Source organism: Diorhabda sublineata, chromosome 1, assembly GCF_026230105.1.
Source record: "Diorhabda sublineata isolate icDioSubl1.1 chromosome 1, icDioSubl1.1, whole genome shotgun sequence".
NCBI lineage: Eukaryota > Metazoa > Arthropoda > Insecta > Coleoptera > Chrysomelidae > Diorhabda > Diorhabda sublineata.
This window is the reverse complement of record NC_079474.1, coordinates 36,277,870-36,296,862: the sequence shown is the minus strand read 5'-3', so window position 1 is coordinate 36,296,862 and position 18,993 is coordinate 36,277,870. Positions and strand designations below refer to the sequence as shown.

At 30.3% G+C, this 18,993-nt stretch overlaps 2 protein-coding genes across 3 annotated transcripts; both read left to right on the top strand.

The window, feature by feature from the left end:
- The first annotated feature begins 3,556 nt into the window (after positions 1–3,556).
- LOC130449640 (DNA helicase MCM9-like) lies at positions 3,557–8,536 on the top strand. Of its 2 annotated transcripts, none has more exons than XM_056787599.1 (3): positions 3,557–4,784; positions 5,480–6,645; positions 8,112–8,536. In XM_056787599.1, the coding sequence occupies exons 1-3, from the start codon at positions 3,683–3,685 to the stop codon at positions 8,430–8,432; spliced, it is 2,589 nt and encodes an 862-aa protein (XP_056643577.1). In that variant the 5' UTR covers positions 3,557–3,682; the 3' UTR covers positions 8,433–8,536. The 2 variants fall into 2 exon arrangements, with proteins under 2 accessions (XP_056643577.1, XP_056643568.1); XM_056787590.1 differs by having other exon boundaries at positions 5,480–6,849; positions 8,112–8,534.
- A 1,449-nt stretch (positions 8,537–9,985) lies between these two features.
- Positions 9,986–17,740, top strand: LOC130449698 (protein FAM117B-like). Its single transcript, XM_056787665.1, has 6 exons — positions 9,986–10,744; positions 12,499–12,644; positions 13,283–13,442; positions 13,583–13,861; positions 13,932–14,137; positions 15,887–17,740. Exons 1-6 carry the CDS (start codon positions 10,531–10,533, stop codon positions 15,965–15,967), a joined length of 1,086 nt encoding a protein of 361 aa, XP_056643643.1. The 5' UTR covers positions 9,986–10,530; the 3' UTR covers positions 15,968–17,740.
- The last annotated feature ends 1,253 nt before the right edge of the window (positions 17,741–18,993 follow it).

The window sequence follows — 18,993 nt, the reverse complement described above, 5'->3', positions numbered from 1 at the left end:
TCAAGTTTTTAATTGCTATTAATTAATAGTACCTCGTATAATAAATTACAGACAAGCATAATAATTAGAGAAATGACTATCCAAAATAAATTCAATATTATGGTTAGTATACATAAAATTCCAATGTAAGAATTCAAATTCACACATTAACTCTAGGTTTTTTCCAACATTCAATCACAAATATATTTCTTACAGTTTGCAAATCATTTATATTTTTGTATCTATATATTTACGCCAATATGAACAAATTGAATGAGTGAATTTGTTACAGTAGCCTTCTTATTGTTAAAGTGTTCGCTACTCGATTCCTAATAGCACGAGATTCCATAATTTCTCCATATTCATCAATTTGTGGTTCATTATCTAAGATATTATTCTCATCCAATTCTAGAGGTTCGTTGTCTAAAAAAGTTTGTATCTAATGCAATGTTGTGAAGCACACATGCAGCTCTGATAAAGTGACAAATCAATCTTACTTTCCTAAATTTCACTTTATACATCTGCCTAACCTTCTGCTCAGTAGGTAACCCAAAACAATGCTCTATTACATAACGGTTTTTTGACAGTTGTAAATTATAATTTTCCTGTGGTCTATATAAATTACCCTTGTTAGTTAGTTAGCAAAGGATAGCCACTATCTCCCAAAAGATAATATCTGCTACATTTTTGTTCCAGGCTATTTTTTGAGGAAAAATTTCTAGATACTCTACTGTCGTGAACAGAGCCAAGATATTCTATGAAAACATCCATTATTTTCCTTCTGTTTCTGATGCTGGTTGGAACAAACCTTCTGACTGAAGGTTTTGAAAAGAGAAATAAACAATTAAAACCCTTAGGATAATTTAGAATAGACAAAAGTCAGAAATTACCTGATTTTTACAATATTCTAAAAATATATGGATTAATTGAAGATGGACATATTTTAAAATATATTACATTAATATTTACAATGCCTTGAAACTAAATTATTCATATACGTTCCAAACAATAAAGAAATACGAAGAAAGTGGTTAAAAATGTCAAGAAGGCAAGATGCTCTTACTTTATCTACTAATTTCACAATTTATTTCTGTGAAGATCATTTTGATGTAAGTATTAAATATAACTTGATATATCTATTTATAAATGTATAGTAAAAGAAATGAATTTAGCAAATATAATATTCCACACATAACCTATAAAATGTTATGACTTGAATAGGGTTTTATGATTTATTTGAGTTAAAATATTATTTTCGTTGTATAAAATGTAATAATTCATACTCTTCTTATTTTTTAGTTGCCAAACGATACGATTAATTATACAGAGTATCAGATTATGGGTAAAGTCTCTAAAGTGCGCTAGGAACCAGGTTGCATACCAAGGAAGTTCAAATGCCAAGAAGATAGAAGGAAACGGTCGTGCAGCTCTAAGGAACGATCATATATGTTGAAAAAACAAAGAATGTCAATAACCACAGAGTGTTTGAATGAAGCAGAACAAAGTAGTACCTTAAGAGGCAAACTTGATTCCACTAAGCGTTCACGGAACACCAGAATACTACACTTGGGAGCGTATGAAATAGAAGACGAAGATATCTGTCAGTTACATCCATCTTACATTCTACGAAGAGTGGATTAATAGATCAGCTGTAAGCACTGAGCATCCCCAATATCGCAGCAATTATAGGGAACACACGCGGTGTATATGATACTCTAATATGTACATTTATTTATATTTATGCTTATTTTGTATTTTTCGAATGCATTAAAAAACTGTCGTTTGTTTCATTGTTTGTTGTTTCATTTCTGAAACCCCATTCTCCCCATAATTAAAAATGAAAGTATATTTAAGACCAACTTTCGTCCAGTTATTTTTCAAAAAAATTCAATGGAGTTGTATCAACCAAAACGATCGTGTGATTCTTTAATCGTTAGGGCTAGTTAGCTTCCTTGATCTATATAGTATACTAAAATCGAGACGATTGATTTATCAATGAAAATCAGGAATGTTACGGCTTCGACTTCGATTTCGAAAAATCGAAGCTTCCAATTGATATTAAAACTCCGATTTCGATTCCAATACTTTTAAATCAGAGGGTGAATTCAGCAGCGCGTAGTGATTGAACAGGGTGATACTTATCATACGGAGAATCCTGCCGCGCACTTTTTGTTTGTTATTTTTTCTCGAAAACAATTAATTTGTTTTCTTTTTTAAAGTTGAATTTGGGGGCAGACAAGCCCTTCATGGGACCCGAACCCTTTTGTGATATCAGTTACAAAGCAATGGAAAAATCACTGGAAAAGAAGGTAGATATAAGAGCAACCTACAAGGGCTCTTCTGTGAAACTATAACCAAAGTAGATCTGCAGAATGTAACAACCTGAGTAAGAACAACCTACGAATACTAACAGGCGTTCTACCGGGGCACTGTCGCCTCAACAAACACCTAAAGACGCTAGACCTAGCAGATAATGCGGCATGCAGGTTTTGTTGCACAGAGGACGAAACCTCTATCCCATTCTCTCGAAGTGTGAAACTTTAAAGAACTCCAGAGCTCTGGGAGCGTATGAAATAGAAGACGAAGATCTCTGGCAATTACAGCCATTCTAGATTTTTTAAAAGGAGTGGGATTATCAGATCAGCTGTAATCACTGGATTCTCCTGTACCGCAGCAAGAAAGGGGGTAGTAGTATATACGAGACCCAAAATCTATATATAAAGTTGAGTTTCTGATGAGAGCTGTGTGTTTTTATTTAATGTGTGAAATTTTATTAGAGTTTTCGTAATGAAACCAAAAACAAGGGTTATTTGGAACTTCTTCAATGAAATGTCTGCGAATTCGGCAAAGTGTAAACTTTGTAATAAGATATATTTACGAAAGAGAGGTACGACTACATCTTTAAAGGATAATTTAAAGTGTGTATGCGTGTAGTTCTGAATACGAAGAATTAAATAAACTAGAGACTGAAAAGAAAAGTGGAGTACAGGCTTCTTCTTCATTTTTCATTTATCTCTTAGTACTGAAATTAAACAGGTTAAAATACCTTTGAATATTATTTTTTAGCGGTTGAACATCATTTTCAAATAGATCGTGTTACTATTTCCCAATAGTATTAAAACTTGATGATGGGTTTTGTCGTTATAAATTTATAATACAATACTAACATACAACGAGGACGATTAAACTGCTAAACTTCTGGTCTATCTGTTCATTTACATTTCAATAGATAGAAAAGTTGCATTCTAAGGTAGATGTCAAAAATATGATAAACGGACAAAATACATCAAATCCCTAATCTGCCTCCGATTTCGGTTCCGAATCCGACAACTCCAATTTAAAAACTCCGACTTCGATTCCGATATAACCATTCCTGTTATATCCCTGATAACAATTCAATATACTTCAGGCAATGCTAAAGGTGAATACCGTTTTTCTATTCTCCAGTATCATATATCATTGAGATCAAGAGAATAGTGATGATTGACCGTTTCTAATAAACTTTATTTAAATCTTGAGCCTCTATCATTCAAAACATGTGCTTGCACCTTAATATAAATAAATAACAAAATTCCCTATTTTGACAGTGACGTTTGTATAAAAAAGGTTATTTATTATTTTATTTACTATAATGTTTTTAGAGTATATAATTGATATAAAAATATTTTACAACTGAATCTCAAATGTCAATATTTTTTAAAAAATGCGAACAGAATATTTACGTTCATTTCATAAAAACGATTTAATCATTATACTAAACTGTAGTGATTCATCAAAACACTTTTCTATCAATATAAACTTCATAGAATTAAATGAATACAAACCTGAATTGGCCAGAGAATTGCTAAATGATCCAGAACGAAGTTTAGAAGAATGGGATAAAGCAGCTTTCTCGACTCAACTGTCCCTTTTAAAAGAAATAGACAAGAAATTAGAATTAAAAAATAACATACATTGTCGTATATTTTATTTGGCACATTTGGCTCGACGAGCTAAAGTTTTTCCAGGTAATAAAGAAGAGGGACAATTTTTACAAATATCAGGTACTGTTATGAGAATGACTGTAGCAAAAGTTTTAGAATATCAAAGAAATTACATATGTGCTAAGTGTAAATATTCAAATATGGTTAAAGCTGATTATAGGCGAAAATATATAATAAAACAGCCCACGAAATGTAAAAACCCTGAAGGTTGTGAAGGAACTAATTTAATTCGTTTAGGAGATTTAGATACAGATAATTGTAAAGATTATCAAGAAATTAAAATACAAGAGAGGCAACAAGGAATGAGTTCTACACTTAGTACCATGTGGGTTACTTTAGAAGATGATTTGGTTGATAGTTGTCAACCTGGAGATGATGTAACGATATGTGGTATAGTGAAACGAAGAATAGGAGAATTTTCACCAGGAAAAAAAATTGATGTAGACATAGTATTTAAGGCCAATCACATACAAGTAGATACAAACAGTGTATCTTTTTCTACGTCAAATCCAGAAAGTGAATATCTATTCAATAACTTCTGGAAAAAGTATGACACCAATCCTTTAGAAGGCAGAGATTTAATCTTAAAATCATTCTGTTCTTATATTTATGGATTATATCCAGTAAAATTGGCAATAGCTTGTGTGTTAGCTGGAGGAAGTTCTACAGAGGATACAACTTTAACTGGGGTGAGAACTCGATCAGAATCACATTTATTACTTGTTGGTGATCCAGGTACTGCTAAGTCTCAGCTACTTAGGTTTGCTTCCAAAATTGTTCCTCGTGCAGTTTTGACAACTGGAGTTGGCTCTACATCTGCAGGTTAGTTCAATACCAGGTATAAATAAGACAACTTAGCAACCCCTACAACTTTAGCATGTTATTGAAATTTAAGTGCCTTATATTATTGCTTGAACGGGGTTGATTTTGGTAGCAATATACCTGAATGAAACTATTAATTTAGTATGTTTACATAATATTGAAGGGGTTTATAAAAAAATGATACTTTGGGAATAATTTTGAGTTTATTCTCTATGGTCACCTATTGTTACCTAAGATTCAAAAATATATTTCTAATTTTTTTTAATATCCCACTGTAATAGGACATTTCAAGCCTAACATTTCTAAAATCTATTAGGTAAGTCACATGTGTAATGTGTACTGAGCCTCCACTGAATGGATGGTACTATTAGTTTCCTTGCCAGATTGTTAGGATGGTTGCTAAACCTTAGAGCTCTGAGGCACATTGGATATTTCTTTTTTACACTTTTCATTAGTGTCTTGAGTAACTACATTATTAGATATATATCAAGGAGACTTTACAATACTATAAAGACCTTTCAACTGAAACCTTTCTAGAATTTCGATATTGTACATAGATACGACCCAGACTTGTATGCAATAAGTACATTTCTAAAAATTTCAAGAGCCCTGTTAAATCTATTCAAGATTTATACAGGTGTTTTATTTACACCCTGTATATAGGGTGAGTACAATTAAATATATAATTTTTTTAGGTTTGACAGTTGCTGCCTCAATGGAACATGGTGAATGGCAGTTAGAAGCAGGTGCATTAGTAATGTCAGATGGAGGTATTTGCTGCATTGATGAATTTAATTCAATGAAGGAACATGATCGAACGTCTCTTCATGAAGCCATGGAACAACAAACTATAAGTGTGGCAAAAGCGAAAATGGTTTGCAAATTGAACACTCGATGTTCCATATTGGCAGCATGCAACCCCAAAGGGAATATAGATCCTTCTCAGAGTATGCCTATGAATATAGCATTGCCAAGCCCTTTGTTGAGTCGTTTTGACTTGGTGATGATATTAAGAGATACAGTAAATCAAGAATGGGATAGTCTAGTTATTGATTATATTCTTAACGGGGGTAACAATTTTTCTAAACTTACTGATTTTGGACTGTGGCCTCTGAAGCACTTACAAATGTATTTTAGAAAAATTAAAAATTTCCAGCCCAAATTAACAGAAGATGCTCAGTTAATATTAATAACCTATTATAATATACAAAGAAGAATGAGTACAAGAAATAAAGCAAGAACCTCTGTAAGATTATTGGAAAGTTTGATACGATTATCAGAAGGGCATGCTAGGCTTATGTATCATGAAAAAGTTCTTGTAATTGACAGTATTTTTGCAATTTTTCTGATAGACATCTCCATGGATTTTGACTCTTCTGTTTTGAATCTTAATACACAAGTTAACTCTGTGTTTCCTGAAAGACCTAAAGCCACATATAAGGATTTATTAGAAACGATTTTGAGTAAATTACAGTTATTTGACATTTTAGAAAAAGAATTGAATATGTTAGATACAAATAAGGAGCACAAAATACAATCAAGGTTCTTTGTAAAACAAAATATTAAAAATGTAGTTGAAGATGATAATACAATTGTGATAACAGAAGCAGACAATAATAATAGACACAATTCTAATGATTCTATTCACGTCACTAGTGTTAATAAGTCCAACAAGGATGCTAATTCAACAATAAGTACAAATACTGACCAAGATAACGAAATTCAAAAAGTCAACTTATTGAACAATCTAAATGCCGATGACTGTTCAAATAGGCTACCAAAAGATATTTTTCAAGAAGCTAAAGATATAAAACCACTGGACAAATTAGAAGACATTCTAGGAGAGACTAAATCTGAACCGGTAACATCTTCATCAATTATTACTAACCAAACAGTTAAAAGTGAAGGTAATGAAAAGACAATTAAAAGAAAACATAGCAGTATGTGGGAGTCTGGTTTCGATGAATCTATATTGGAAGATGACAATAAACTAACTTCTCAAAAAAGTATTTTTAATTCGTTTAAAACAAATGACATTATTAAGAAACAAAAAAAGCCTCGAAAAGTAAGTTCATCTAGAAAGAAACCTTGTGATAATATTCAAACAGATCTAGAAATGCTGAAATTTTTACCTAGTCATAATCTTGATATAGATTTAGATTTTGATTGGGATAATGTAGGCCCCACTACAAGCCAGTCTGCACGACTTCCTAGTAACAATAAATCACAGATGTTTGAAAATGTGGATGATATTGATTTTAACTTTTAAATTTATTGAGTTATTATGTAAATATTTATAACAGTTTATCATACTATTAATAATATTAAACTTTACCATTTTAAGCCTAAAATTTCATTCTATTGTATGTAGAATGAGATTGGAAAATTAATTCTTTTATAACGAAAATAAATACAACTTAATTTTACAAGAATAATTGTGTTTATTTCAATTCGATAGGATCAGTAATAACCAACTTACAAAGTTTAGAAGTTTAAATATATTTTATACCGCCCGAGATCCGTTCCAAATATGTCTACGTCATCAGCGCCCATTGTGTAGGAGATTTTGACAAAATGCTACTGGTTAGAGTGACTTATTGCTATTTTAACTACATAATTGACTTGTTGATAGAAAAGGAGCAGGGGTTTTTTCATGGTTCTTCACACAACTTGCCCCAAATAGATTCACTTGCAATTGCTAGTTATTTTCCCACAAATAACGATTTTATGACTGTTAAAATCCGCACTAGATGAACAGACAGATCGATAGAATGACGTATTTATGGGGCAAAAGCAAAAACAAGATTTAATGTGCACGGAATCTCTTTAATTATGAGATACCAAGTGTTAAAGTTTAAACAAATTATTACATTTAATTTGGAGCAAATTCGACTTCGATTTTGTTGGACTTATGGTGTTTGATTAAAAAAGTGTCTAGATTTTCACTACAAAATAAATAAAATGTGAAAACTATTGTTTCCAGAAAGTTATGGTACATAGATTTTATTAATTTCTTATATCTTAGATCTTTTATATATGTTTATGTTTCTAAATCGTCTTTATTTTAGGTCTCTTCTGTTTTAATTTTTTTTTTATAATTTTTGAAACACTTTATTTATTTAATTTAGTTAATGTCTGCGAAAGGTGTCAACCAACTTACATAAAAAATGTAGTTTTATAAAAGATTTTTTTTTTAAAGAATATGTCCGTACCACATTTTGACGATTTCGTCTTGAAAATTAGAACAATTTTATATCTTACTAATAAAATTATTCTAGTTGTCATATTTACTCCATGTTAATCCTTTTTTTCTTCAACATTATTCAGGTTAGATCCCGTACGGACGCCACGCCAATGCCAGAAAAAACAAAAAATCAAATCACAAGTAATACCTTAAAACTACTACACGATGGAGTTATGACTGCTGGGACGTTATCAAACCAAGAAATTCTAGATTCCGTATCTCATAACAATGAAGTGATTGAAGAAGACACAGATGAGTTGGATCATGTAACGAGCACTCCATGGGTTTCTATCAACGAGGCGAGAACAGCATTAAATACGTTACGTAATTTTATAGAACAGACAAATAATTCGGAAGAAAAGGAATTTGCCGCCCTCTGTACCCTGTCCCTACGCTACCGATAGGGAACAATCTTATTTGAAGCAAAAAAAATTACAGATTTTTTTGTATAAATATTCATTAAATATATATGTTTATTATTAATGTAACTTAAATTTAAATGCACGTACTTGACTTTTTCTTTTCTGCATTTCCCCTCCCTAACTCCGAATCCAGTGCCTCCTAATTTGAAATCCTCTATAACTCGAATTTTTGTGCGTTTCCCCTGGAGTTCGACTTAAACGAGGTTCTACTGTACATTATTGATACAAGAATACGTCAGCTACCCTGCATCTTGAGTTCTAAGCTTTGAATATAAAAAATGAAAGTTCTTACTTACCTGGAAGTGATCTTCACAACAAAACCAATTACTTGTACTTGATAAAACAGTATTTCTTTTACTGTCTCCATTAGAGATACTTAAACATACTTTATTTGGTGAAGTGATAGTTGTGCTGATATATTTTGGTACAATACAATATTTATAACGAACCATTGTTTATCCAGCCTTCCATATCCTGATAAAAAATACGATAGAAAAACAAAACAATGTGATGTGGATGCTGCTGTAGTTTGGCGGGCGAAACTCGATCGGCGTTGGTGACGTAAGCAAACGATTGGCGCTTTGCAATAAGAAATTGAGGTGGAGTAGAAATATTACACTTTTAAAAAAATTATATTCTATTATAACTACTAGAGACGTGCGGTAAATTGCATAATTTATGTTATGGCGTGCTGTATATAAATCTGACATCGTATTCAGACCCACTTGTATATAAACTGATGTGATTTAATTAATATTCATCAATTGTATTGAATTGAATTAAGGGAGTGTATTTTGATTATAGCAAACGCTCCAAAATTTGCGAAAATTCTTTGTAATTATGAATCACACACAAATAATTTGTCTGCTGGTTGTGATAGATTTCTGCAGTAAAGTAGATATTGTTACTGCTGTCCTAACCGTTTTGTTTTCAAAGTTTTCTTTAATAAAATACAAAAGTTAATTTTTCATTTATTCTGAGTAATTTAGAATACAAAATATGAGGTTCATTAGATTTAATTGTTCCAACCGTAAATTATTTAAATAAACGATACTAAAAACGTGTACAAAAATAAGAAGAGCATATCAATTAATTATTCAATTTAGTTTTTGTAATTTTTTTCTACTCGATTTCTTTAATACCTTCCTTTTAGATTAAAGATGGACTTTTGGATGTTTTTTCTTATTACCTATTTTTACTTTTCTCTGAGGCGGTTAAGAAGATATAAATCTACCTTAAATTAATTAATTATTAAAAAACCGAAATCCTTAATCTAGAAGTAGAGAAGAAAACAAGATGCACAAGAAAAAGAAAAATTTGAAAAAGTGAACTAAACTGTAAACTGAACAAAAAAAGTCCAGTTATATCAAAACCAAAATCTTAAAATCCGAAATGTTTCCCTATGTATTGAGCACTCCTACAACGGACGCTAGATCCGCGACTCCTATGAAGTTGATTCTCATCGAACAGATATTTTACAAACAATTGTATGTGAGTTGTAAGCTTAGCCATAACAATTTTTTTCTTTACAGTTTGACCAACTCAATAGCTAACAAAGGATAGTATGATACTATAAAAAACAACAAAAAATTATATTATGAAATCAAATTCCCTAGTAGTAAGTGTTTGAATAATGAAATGATATTACAAGTTTCATACATTTCACATATCAGTTACTCATTTTTATATATAAACATCTATTGGTATGGTATATAATTAGTATGGTATTTGCAATTTTTGTTTTTAAGATTTTGTATATCAGCTGAGTTTGACGTTGAATCATATGTCACTAAATTGTGAGGTTGAAAATACTCTACCCATATGGCTTTTCTTTGTGAATGAATGATTCCTGGTTTGCGCAACTCTAATGATAAGGATAGGAATCGAGACAAAAAAGAACATAGCTGATCGTGCGCGTAAAATTCTATCGGAGGCTCCTAAAAAGTATGAATCCCGAAAAAGATTTGCGGCATAAACGTATGAAACAAAGGGAAATAATAACGAACGTTATTTGAACACCTCCATGGGCGTTGTTTTCGTGTAAAAAACCGTGTCTTTTTGAAAACAAGTATTTTACAATATGTCCGGGCAAAATAGGTTGCCGAAATCATCTCCTAATTTAGTTAAACAGGGACCTTTGAAGGCCACAATACCAATTTCTTCAGTGATGAAATCTACTAGTAACTTTATGTCTGGAAATAGTAGTACAGTATCGTCAACGTGCTACTGGAAAAATAGGGCTTCGCCTGACCAAAGTTCTGGACAGAGAAGTCCTGGTTCGGTTGGATATAAAGGTACTTCTTTACATAAAATAGTGATACATTTAATGATGTTTTTAAATAGTTTTAAAAACATTGTATTATTACATATTATACAATTGACTTTTGGTTGCACTATACAAAAAATTAATTACCTATATATATACAGTGCTCATTGCTTTGTGAATACCAGTTGGTAGAAAGAAAATTAGATAAATTATTTTAAATCTAAAAAATATATGATACTGATTACACAGGTAGGCATGTTGAATGTATTAGAATAAACAGGTATTGTTAAACCATAAGCCAATATTTTCAAAAAACTTCTTTGGATGACATTTATATAGTTTTTACATTTTAAATTATTTGATTGGGAACTTTGAAATGAGTTAATAATAATTAATAATAAGGATACTTGTTCTCAAGCTCATATTTCCTTATGTCATGTAAATAAAACCATTCAAAAGTATTTATTAACTAAAAATTTAAATAAATTTCTTGAAGTGAATTTTAAAAAACTATTGATTGTGTAGACTACAGCATACTACTATTGGTTTATTACTATTGTATTGATTTAAATCTTACTGCAATAACAGGAAAAAATTTTTCACTACTTTGTCCATTATTTATAAATAAAATTGTAAAAAGGGTCATTGGATAAGTTATTTTGGTTTCAGAAAATACTTTGATTACATAGGTCACTTTCGGCAATGAAATTATATACTATGATCAGTGAAGGCTTGGTTTGTTATTAATAGGCTTAGTATTAACATTGACTAAAAAGTACAATCTTGTAAACTAGTACTTCTTTTTCTCGATTGTCATATAATAGATTATACACAGTCAGTGGAATTTTTAGACATATATATGATACATCTCACAATTAAAAACAAAGCAGTTGTTTTCAAAGGTTTACATCTTGTTATTTTATATTATTCACATCTTTCATGTTTGTTTTTTAAATGAATAATCTTTATTTTTTAGTTAACTAAAAGTTTCCTTTATTTTATTAGAGTTTTATGTGAATAAAAACTGTGCATATTATATCTAGAGCTCAAAACTTAAACTTTATTATTAGAAACATTGATGGTTTCCCATTGCCAAGTATTTTTAAAGCTTAAGTTGGGTAAATACCTACTAAGTATCAACAAATCATTTGAATGTGTACATCATCAAAAATAGTTCTAGTCATAAGTTGCAATAAATATGACTGAGATTTTTTTAATATGTTTGACCCCGAGATTTGATTGTAAGTATGTAATTCTTTATTCAAAAAAAAAAAATACAAAATTAATCATTGAAGAGAAATATGAAATTTGGTTTATTATATTGTTTGTTTTCATTTCGTATAATTATAGAGTATTAAAATTTTTATTGAATTTAGATGTTAAAATATATTTTGAGAAAATAACATGCATATTTATTACTGAGTAAAGTTTAAAATTTTTTATTACAATTTTCTAATATAATACAGTATATATTATACAATATATATACAGTATATGTACAATATACATTATCAATCATTTAACAGCTGACTGCTCTTGGAGTTAATTAGCTGAAAATAGATTCAAATACTTTATCTAGAAACATGCTAAACACCAACTCACAAAATAAGGGAACAGATAGATTAGGAGAGTCAACAGTATATTAAGTGGTTAAAGATTGTAGTGTATTTTTATACTGTTATCTACAATTAACTAAGTTTCTAGAAATACTGGTTTCTATATTTGTGTACAGAATATATTTTTAATGGAAGCAAAATAAATATATATTTGATATTATTAAAGGGAAATCAAAATCAGAACCAGAAGAGCCAACAAGTTCAATACGAAGAACAGCATCTTTAGATACAATATATTTACAAGGGCAGTGGCCAAGGGAAGGTTATTATTACAGCCAGATGGGTACTCTTCAAATTGACAAAGCTGTACAGGTAATAATCTTATTTATACACATCAGTTGGCAGCTGCTTTTATTGACTTGTATAATCAATAAATATTTTGTCGATTACTACTTAGATCCATATTATTTTTTCTATTAAACTCCCAGAATATTTACAATCTCTTCTCATTGTGTATAAATAGCCCAGTTTTATCTCTTGTGGGTTTAAAAATTGTTTTATACACTAGATGCTTTTCAATTGATAATTTATACATTTTAGTGATTAATTAATATAGTTTTTGTAGTTTGAGTTTGTAGTGGTGGATGTTTCTGTTATATTAACTAGAGTCCAAGGTTACTTGGACAAACTTTGACTGAATAGCTTTAGTTTCCCATTTCTTTGGTCAATTTTATACTTTGGTGAGACTATTTTGCCAGTTCATGGATGCAAGCTGAGAATTGTGATAAGAAGCAGTTATGGCTGTACCATTAGTGAATATTGTAATTTTGGTTAGTTCTGTGATTTAAAGAGTAGAGGGGAATACATATAATATTGAATACCAGTATACTTCCTTTCAATAATCAGTATTTTACTTCGTGCTTTCGTTGTATTCTAATTGATATTGAGATTTGTGCTATATTTATCTGGGTATTGCTATTATTTTGAATATTACTTTGTGTTCTTTACAGACAGATGAATCGGATATGTTAGATTCGAGGATAGTAGCCTGTACATCTGAGACTGATGAAAAATCAGGACAAAAAAGGCCAAAAATATGGAATACCAAAGATTTAGGGCAAGCTTCTCCTGGAGAAAATACCATAAATAGTAGCAGTCAAACTTTATCATGTAAGTATACAATTTTTGGACTGCAGTAATTATATTTTTTCTCTGGAATATTTTATATAAATTTGTTTGGAATTTGTGAAAAATTAACTATGGACTTCCCTACTCATTCAAAATATAAATTTGTTATTTAAAATTTTCAGCTTGTATTCTCTCTCCTACATTTCAACCAGTTAACTTACCATTACCAAAATCGTCCATCCGCAGTTCTGTGGAAGGTTTAAACCAAGAAATAGAGAGGCTAGTACTGAAAACAGATGGTGAAGCGCACAGTAGTAGATCATATGACAGTGGTAGATTCTCAGAATCAATTCCTGAAGGACATAGGGCTCCAATAGCGGATATATTCAAATATGCGTCTAGATCAAGGTCAGTCGATACACAGACACCTCAAAAATTTGGAAATAGTTCAAATTCTTCAAGTAAGTATCAATAATGGAAACATACAGTTAAAATTATCTATTATCTAATTAATTACAATTGTTGTTTTAGGTGATAGCCAAGGTACAAGTCCCGATCAAGAAACAAATAAACTTGGTTCATCACCACAAATAAATAGGTTTCTGGCTAGAGAACCACCTGATGGTTGTGAAAAAGTACGATCGAAATCAATGAATAATACTAAAATTGATCCAATCGAGCACGTCCCTCAAAAGTCTACTTTCAAATTAAAACCCAGCTTAGGATCTGCTTTTCAGGTGATATTTTTGTTTCTCATCTACCTTAAAAAATGACTCATCAAAGTGGTAACAAGGTAAACATTTATTGTTATTTAAAAACACTTGGTGAAGGGGACATTCACTGTGGCTACATTTAAATATGACAAGCAGTCTGTGAAATTTAGTGTTACCCTCTCATCAGCAAACAGGAAGATTAAAGAAACATTGTTAGGAGGTTAGATATATTACAGGCCAAAACCGGACAAACTAGTTTTGCCTAGGCCAAAATAGTTCTTCAAATACGCGATAGAATTAATTAATATAGCATAGACCAAACTAATTTGTCCTAAGCTCGATAAGATAAGCCAGTTTAGCCTAGGTCAAACTAATTGATCCTGATTTAAGTCCTGAATTAAATACGCATACTCAAGAATAAACTAGTAAGGCCTAGTCTAAACATTATAATATATATAGAAAATAAAAATAAATAGATAAACTGAAGAAAATACTCTAATTGGAGAAATGATTATTTTTATTAAAACAATGATGATTCGTCATTATAAGCTATGGAAAATTGGTAATACAATCAATCGTACTATAACAAATAATAAGTGTTTTTTTTAATAAAAGCAATAATCATAGCTTCATTTTTAAAATTGTTATTTATTTTTACATGGTGTACTTTGGTGGCACTTAGAATTATCAGAGTATCATTACCTAACCTAACCTAATCTCATTGATAACACAATTTAATGAGAAGACCTTTTACTTTATAAAATTTCTGTCAGAAACTTTTCCCTCCATTGTTTTTGATCTGCTTGTCGACTTAGTGTAGGTTCATCCACATGGAAAAAGAATAATACTTTATAATGTAATATAATATGTAAACTGTTAATCTTAAACTGCAGTCATTAACTAAATACGTTACGCACGGCTATCAACTAGACGCAACATCCATTTAAAACGACAAATTTAACTCACGCATGTACAAGTCCTGACATGTTTGCTCAATTAATTTCGACTCTACTTAATTGGCCATACTAGTTTATTCTTGACTATGCATATTTATATCAGGATCAACTAGTTTGGCAGAGGCTAGGACAAATTAGTTGGGACTAGGCTATACTAGTTAAATGAAGTTAACGGAAGAACGTAAAAAAATTTACGTTGAAAGTTTCTGTAAGATCCTTGCTCTTTGTTAATAAATAATTTAATCCCGGCATATTACAAATTAATATCAGATCATTGATTTTGTAAGAAAGGATGCCTAGAATCGGTAAAGCTTAGTAGAGAAAGTTGGAGACCAAAGTTACCATTAAAGATAAGGGAATAGTGGCTGGATTTAAGGTATGGGATGTCACTAGGCAAGATGTATTGGATGGTGTGGCTACTTCACAACGATATAGATGTGATTTGAGTTGTGTATGATAAATTTTCTCTAAGTTATGTCGAAGATAAGGACAATGGTCGTGACCATTCATTGAGGGGCAATAGTAAAAACAGTGCTGGAAAGAGTATGGAATGGCAACTAGAAACCACCGTTTTAGGAAGATTAGCTATCATGATGATGGAAAGAATAATTGGTTCTATTTTAAGCAAGCCTGATGAATATGCGATTGGAAAGGTCTTCTACTGGACATCTCAAAAGGTCCTGGTTTTAATTTTTTTATTTATGGCAGTTATTACGGTTTATTCAGATGTAAAAAATAAATAGTATGTGTATGTATATAGTGCTAATTACAAAAAATAGTACCACAGATCCAAAACTTAATTATTTACCTTTTCTAGATTTTACATCCCACTAAGAGCGAAAATGCTGAACAAGATTTACCAACAGTGCCCTCTCAAGAGTCTCAAAGCGACGAATAGATTTTCTAAAAATATGTTTTGACAATTCATATTTAACGCAAATGAAGTGAAAATACTTTGAAAATATTCTGTCCATGGTACACAGAGAAATATTTCATTTTCTAAGTATTTTCTTTTATGTTTAAAGATGGTATTTCTGAAATGTGTAGATAATATTTATCTGTTGATATTTCCAGGTTGTTTTACAAAAATTTTCAGTTTTAATCTGCTCTTAATTTTCATGAAAAATATGGTTAGAGTACAAAAGATAACTCAAAAGTAAGACAATCTGGATCCAAGAGAAATGGCAACGTTTATTTTTCTTATTCGGGTAATAATTATCCACTGCCCTTTAATTGCAAACTTTTAACAAATCTCATAAAATTCCGACACAAGATACTAAAGTAAATGTACTTTTTGCCACTGCTTCACCTCCACCTTTTCAAAGTTTATTTGTCTTTTCAGTTTAGTATGTATTTGCCAGAAACAATTTTATTCAGATTTTTTTAGCAATGCAAACCATATATTAGATTAATATTACATTTTTGTGTACACTAAATTTCCAGGTGGAAAAAGGCATCAATATTATGTGCTGGTATATTTAATAATGATTCTGATTTATTTAAAGTACTATTTGCTGTAAGAACCTGCATAATTTATTCTAAGTACACATTCATTTTAATTATTCATTAAATCACTTTGTAAGAATTTAAACATGAGGTTGAGTTAAATCGGTTTCTTCTGAACAAAAATCGGCATACTTAACCTTTTTAGAATAAAGAAAAAAGTTACTGGGTGGTTGTGGAAAATATACTACCCTTTTTATAACATTGCCAAGTCTTTATTAGTAATACAAAACATGATTACAGCTCAGTAATATATGAAAGCGTTTTTGAAAAAAAAACTATTTATGTAGTTGACGACATTCCATATAAATTTTTTCAATTGAATTTTAGAGGATTGTTTATAAGAAAAAAAATTAAAATAATGTTAAATTGAGGAATGAACTGTAATGAAAGCTGTGATTTTTTAGTATGAAGATATGAGAGATTTTTCTAATTTTTCATGGATATTTTTTATTAAGGCGTACCTAAAATTACAAGTAATTCATTCAGATGTTTATCGTTATTTTGTGAATATATCTTTTGAATTTTACATTCTATAGGATGAATATGTATGTTTTTCTTTTTTGTACTATATTACTTCAATTTTATTTTGTATATGTTTAAAACATATCTAATAAACAGACTGATCAAATATGTTTTATTTCAAGTTAATCTCACCACAAGAAAAACATGACGATTAATGAGAGGTTCACAACTGCACACAATAACTACCAGTATAACGAAGCTTGTTTCATTCTCTGCTGTATTCTATCAAAACAAAGCAACAATTACATTGTTGTTGCCTGAGTCCTCATATTCGGTTTAATCAAAAATATTTGAATTTGAACCGTGAAAATATAGTTTCAAACTCACTTCTATTTCCCATATTACCAAGTGAAATATACTTCCCAGAAACCAATAAAACTTAAATTTGTATTTTTTAAAGTAATCTTTCTCTATGAATATTTTTGTCATTGCACATACTGTAGTTAGACAGAATCATATAGTTTCTTAAAATATTAGAAGAAACTATATTTTGAGGTAAATGTATTGTTACCACAAACAATCTATCCTGATGTGTTCACTATGACATCAAATTATTACTAACTCCCTCCTGCTGTTGAAGTATTGCTTATTTATACGTTCAACGGCTCTCTAGATAATTCAGATTCTTCGATCTCTACAATATCTTAAACAAATAAAAAGCTTTTATAAGAAATTGTTTCTATAAAAACAGACACAACATAATTTGAACAGCTTATAAAAACAATACAAAGAATTACCGCTGTATAGGTACCCTGCGCATTCACCAATCTTTAGCATCGATTAACATTATCTCGCAGGGCTGGCTACACTTTACAATACAAGACCATTGATATTATATATTTCTATGTTTACAATATACTAGATATAAACAATACTGAAGTCCCAACATTGAATTTGTAATATTTCTATCAATCATTTTGTACGCCATATTTTGTTTCCACGTTATTAGTAAATAGTAATTAGTTTTATTGAAGTTATGAAAATCATTAATTACAAATTATTATCATATTATTTTTATACAAAGAACATTCCAACTCAAAAATTTCCAAAATGAACTTTTTGTGATTTCTTCAATTTCATTGTTTTAACTACACCTTAAAAATCTGCAAGTTTGAGACTTATTTGAAACAAAAACAATTGTCAGCAATTATCACGAGATAATGCCAAGAACTACTGCAAAATAACATTTAAGGTCCAGTTTCATATTGACGCTGACTTTAAGCGTCAAATGAAGTCACGTGGTATAATGTCGACGGGAGCGCCACCTTAAATTAATGCAGCGTCAAGCTTCAAAACGGTAAAAAAATATACCAGATACTTTATTTCAAACTTTCTTGCTTAAATTTTTAGTTTAACAGGGTGAATTATTTTGAACGTTGGATATATATTATATTATATATATAGTTATTGATAAAATACCTCTAGTTTATTACACTTTTCAGAACACTAGTAAACAGTTGATAACTAATGTTTTTTGTTATAATATCCGATGTAGGAAGCTAAACAATTTTTAGTTTTGACGCTACATTAATTTAAGTTGACATTCAAGACAAAATTGTACCGCGTGACCTTATTTGACGCTCTAACCCAGCGTCGAGCGTCAACATGAAATTGCACGCCATTAGTAACATTCAAATTTGACAGCTTTTGTGCCGGATGTTATATAGTACTTAAAGTTTACACTAATAGATGGCGTCAATTTGGTCATAAAAAATGACTTTGTTGTGAACCATCTAAATATAGGCGATCTATGATTGTTACTCTATAAAAAATACTACACTATAATTTGTTTATTTATAGCAACCTATCAACATAAACGATGAAAATATTTTTGTGACAGTCGTGTGCAATGATATAATGTGTGTCAAGTATTAAAGTTGTCAAATCTTCAATAGT

Coding starts and splice junctions, on each gene's coding strand:
- LOC130449640 (XM_056787590.1), top strand. CDS start 3,683: ATGCGAACAGAATATTTACGTTCATTTCATAAAAACGATTTAATCATT. Junction 4,785..5,479: donor AGTTGGCTCTACATCTGCAG/GTTAGTTCAATA, acceptor TAATTTTTTTAG/GTTTGACAGTTGCTGCCTCA. Junction 6,850..8,111: donor AACAAAAAAAGCCTCGAAAA/GTAAGTTCATCT, acceptor AACATTATTCAG/GTTAGATCCCGTACGGACGC.
- LOC130449698 (XM_056787665.1), top strand. CDS start 10,531: ATGTCCGGGCAAAATAGGTTGCCGAAATCATCTCCTAATTTAGTTAAA. Junction 13,862..13,931: donor AAATAGTTCAAATTCTTCAA/GTAAGTATCAAT, acceptor TTGTTGTTTTAG/GTGATAGCCAAGGTACAAGT. Junction 14,138..15,886: donor GCTTAGGATCTGCTTTTCAG/GTGATATTTTTG, acceptor TACCTTTTCTAG/ATTTTACATCCCACTAAGAG.